This window comes from Gadus morhua, chromosome 21 (genome assembly GCF_902167405.1).
Source record: "Gadus morhua chromosome 21, gadMor3.0, whole genome shotgun sequence".
Classification (NCBI taxonomy): domain Eukaryota; kingdom Metazoa; phylum Chordata; class Actinopteri; order Gadiformes; family Gadidae; genus Gadus; species Gadus morhua.
Genome location: NC_044068.1, coordinates 2,031,541 through 2,034,040, shown reverse-complemented (window position 1 = coordinate 2,034,040; position 2,500 = coordinate 2,031,541). Strand labels below are relative to the sequence as shown.

General features: G+C 49.3%; 1 protein-coding gene across 1 annotated transcript in view; it reads left to right on the top strand.

The window, feature by feature from the left end:
• The window catches only part of myt1la (myelin transcription factor 1-like, a), a 34,770-nt gene that overhangs the window by 4,731 nt on the left and 27,539 nt on the right, over positions 1–2,500 (top strand). Inside the window, exons 4-5 of the mRNA XM_030345114.1 lie at positions 140–173; positions 432–494. Coding sequence (XP_030200974.1) covers positions 140–173; positions 432–494 — 97 coding nt within the window. The remainder of the gene's footprint in view (positions 1–139; positions 174–431; positions 495–2,500) is intronic.

Here is a 2,500-nt window from a genome sequence, read left to right as displayed (position 1 = left end):
CAGTCCACCAATTCCTGTCTGTCTCCATCTCCTCATCCTCCCGATACGCACGTGTTATTGTGTTTTTGTCAAAGAAAGGGATATTGTCATGAGTGTTGACCTCTGTTTGACCTCTCTCTGACCTCTGTCTGACCTCTAGTGCCTGTAGAAGCGGCCTCCCAGGAGCTGTTCAGGTGAGTTCACTCACATCTCTGACCTCTTGACATGAGACACTGGGACCTGCCCAGTATAACCACAGTCTCCATATTCACCCGTGTGTGTGTGCGTGTGCGTGTGTATGTGTGTGGGTGTGTGTGTGTGTGTGTGTGTGTGTGTGTGTATGTGTGTGTGTGTATGTGTGCGTGTGTGCGTGTGTATGTGCATGTGAGTGCTTGTGTGTGTGTGTGTGTGTGTGTATATGTGTTTTTGTGTGTGTGTGTGTGTGTGTACAGCTGTCCCACTCCAGGCTGTGATGGCAGCGGTCACGTCAGTGGAAAGTATGCAAGACACCGCAGGTAAGAACACGACTCAATGCCTCCTACACCTCCACACACATCTACATCCTCCTACATCCTTCTACGCTAATATGCAGGCCAAAAAAAGACAAAGACGTGTGGATGAAACCCACTTAGATGCTCATCGAGTCTGTACCTTTCTCTAGAGCTAGGAGTCTGTACCTTTCTCTAGGAGTCTGTACCTTTCTTTAGAAGTCTGTACCATTCTATAGATCTAGAAGTCTGTACATTTCTAGAGCTAGGAGTCTGTACCTTTCTATAGAGATAGGAGTCTATAGCTTTCTAGAACTAGGAGTCGGTACCTTTCTCTAGAGGTAGGAGTCTGTACCTTTCTCTAGAGGTAGGAGTCTGTACCTTTCTAGAACTAGGAGTCTGTAAACTTTCTATAGAGATAGGAGTCTTTACCTTTCTTTTGAGCTAGGAGTCTGTACCTTTCTCTAGAGCTGGGAGTCCATACCTTTCTAGAACTAGGAGTCTGTACCTTTCTCTAGGAGTCTGTACCTTTCTATATGGCTACTAGTCTGTACTTTTCTCTATAGCTAAGAGACTGTACCTTTCTCTAGAGATAGGAGTCGGTACCTTTCTCTAGAGCTAGGAGTCTCTACCTTTCTCTAGAGCTAGGAGTCTGTGCCTTTCTCTGTAGCTAGGAGTCTGTACATTTCTCTAGAGATAGGAGTGTGCACCTTCCCTAGGAGTCTGTACCTCGCCAGGCTTTGTGACTGTACCTTTCACTCTTTTTTTTCTCTCTGTCTTTTGCGCACACTCTCTCTCTCTCTCTCTCTCTCTCTCGCCTACTCTCACTCTCTGTCTCGGTCTCGGTCTCTCTCTCTCTCTCTCTCTCTCTTTCTCCCTCTGTCTCGCTCTCTGGCTCTCTTTTTTTTTTCTCTCTTTCTCTCTCTTCCTCTCTCTCTCTCTCTCTCTCTCTCTCTCTCTCTCTCTCTCTCTCTCTCTCTCTCTCTCTCTCTCTCTCTCTCTCTCTCTCTCTCTCTCTCTCTCATTGTCTCTCTCCTCTGATGGCAGAGCTCTCCTGAGTAGGGCTGTCACCATGGCGACTGCAGTGTGTGTGTGTGTGTGTGTGTGTGTGTGTGTGTGTGTGTGTGTGTGTGTGTGTGGAGCCTGTTGATGCTGCAGTCAGACTGCCAGGCAGCGAGCCTTGCTTCCATGGCAACCGCCCACACTCCTCCATCACCTCTCACCCACCCTAAACCCCCACCCCCCTCCCCCTAAAGGTGGCAAAGTTTTGCGGTATGCAGTGTTGCCGTGGAGACAAAGAGTGAGCACACCTATCTGATCCATGAGACGCCTGTAGAGATAAACATCTTTATCTATCTTTAGATACATGTATATTTATATATATATGTTTATATTTTCAAACTTAGGAAGGGGTGAACGACCATGCTTAACAGAGGTGTGTTCAGGTACATGCTTGGTAACAGACAGAGGGGTGTGTCCAGGTGCATGCTTGGTAACAGACAGAGGGGTGTGTCCTGGTGCATGCTGGGTAACAGGTAACAGACAGAGGGGTGTGTCCTGGTGCATGCTGGGTAACAGGTAACAGACAGAGGGGTGTGTCCAGGTGCATGCTCGGTAACAGACAGAGGGGTGTGTCCTGGTGCATACTGGGTAACAGGTAACAGACAGAGGGGTGTGTCCTGGTGCATGCTGGGTAACAGGTAACAGACAGAGGGGTGTGTCCAGGTGCATGCTCGGTAACAGGTAACAGACAGAGGGATGTGTCCAGGTGCATGCTGGGTAACAGACAGAGGGGTGTGTCCAGGTGCATGCTGGGTAACAGGTAACAGACAGAGGGGTGTGTTCAGGTGCATGCGGGGTAACAGACAGAGGGATGTGTCCAGGTGCATGCTGGGTAACAGACAGAGGGTTGTGTCCACCTGCATGATGGGTAACAGACAGAGGGGTGTGTCCAGGTGCATGCTGGGTAACAGACAGAGGGGTGTGTCCACCTGCATGCTGGGTAACAGACAGAGGGGTGTGTCCAGGTGCAT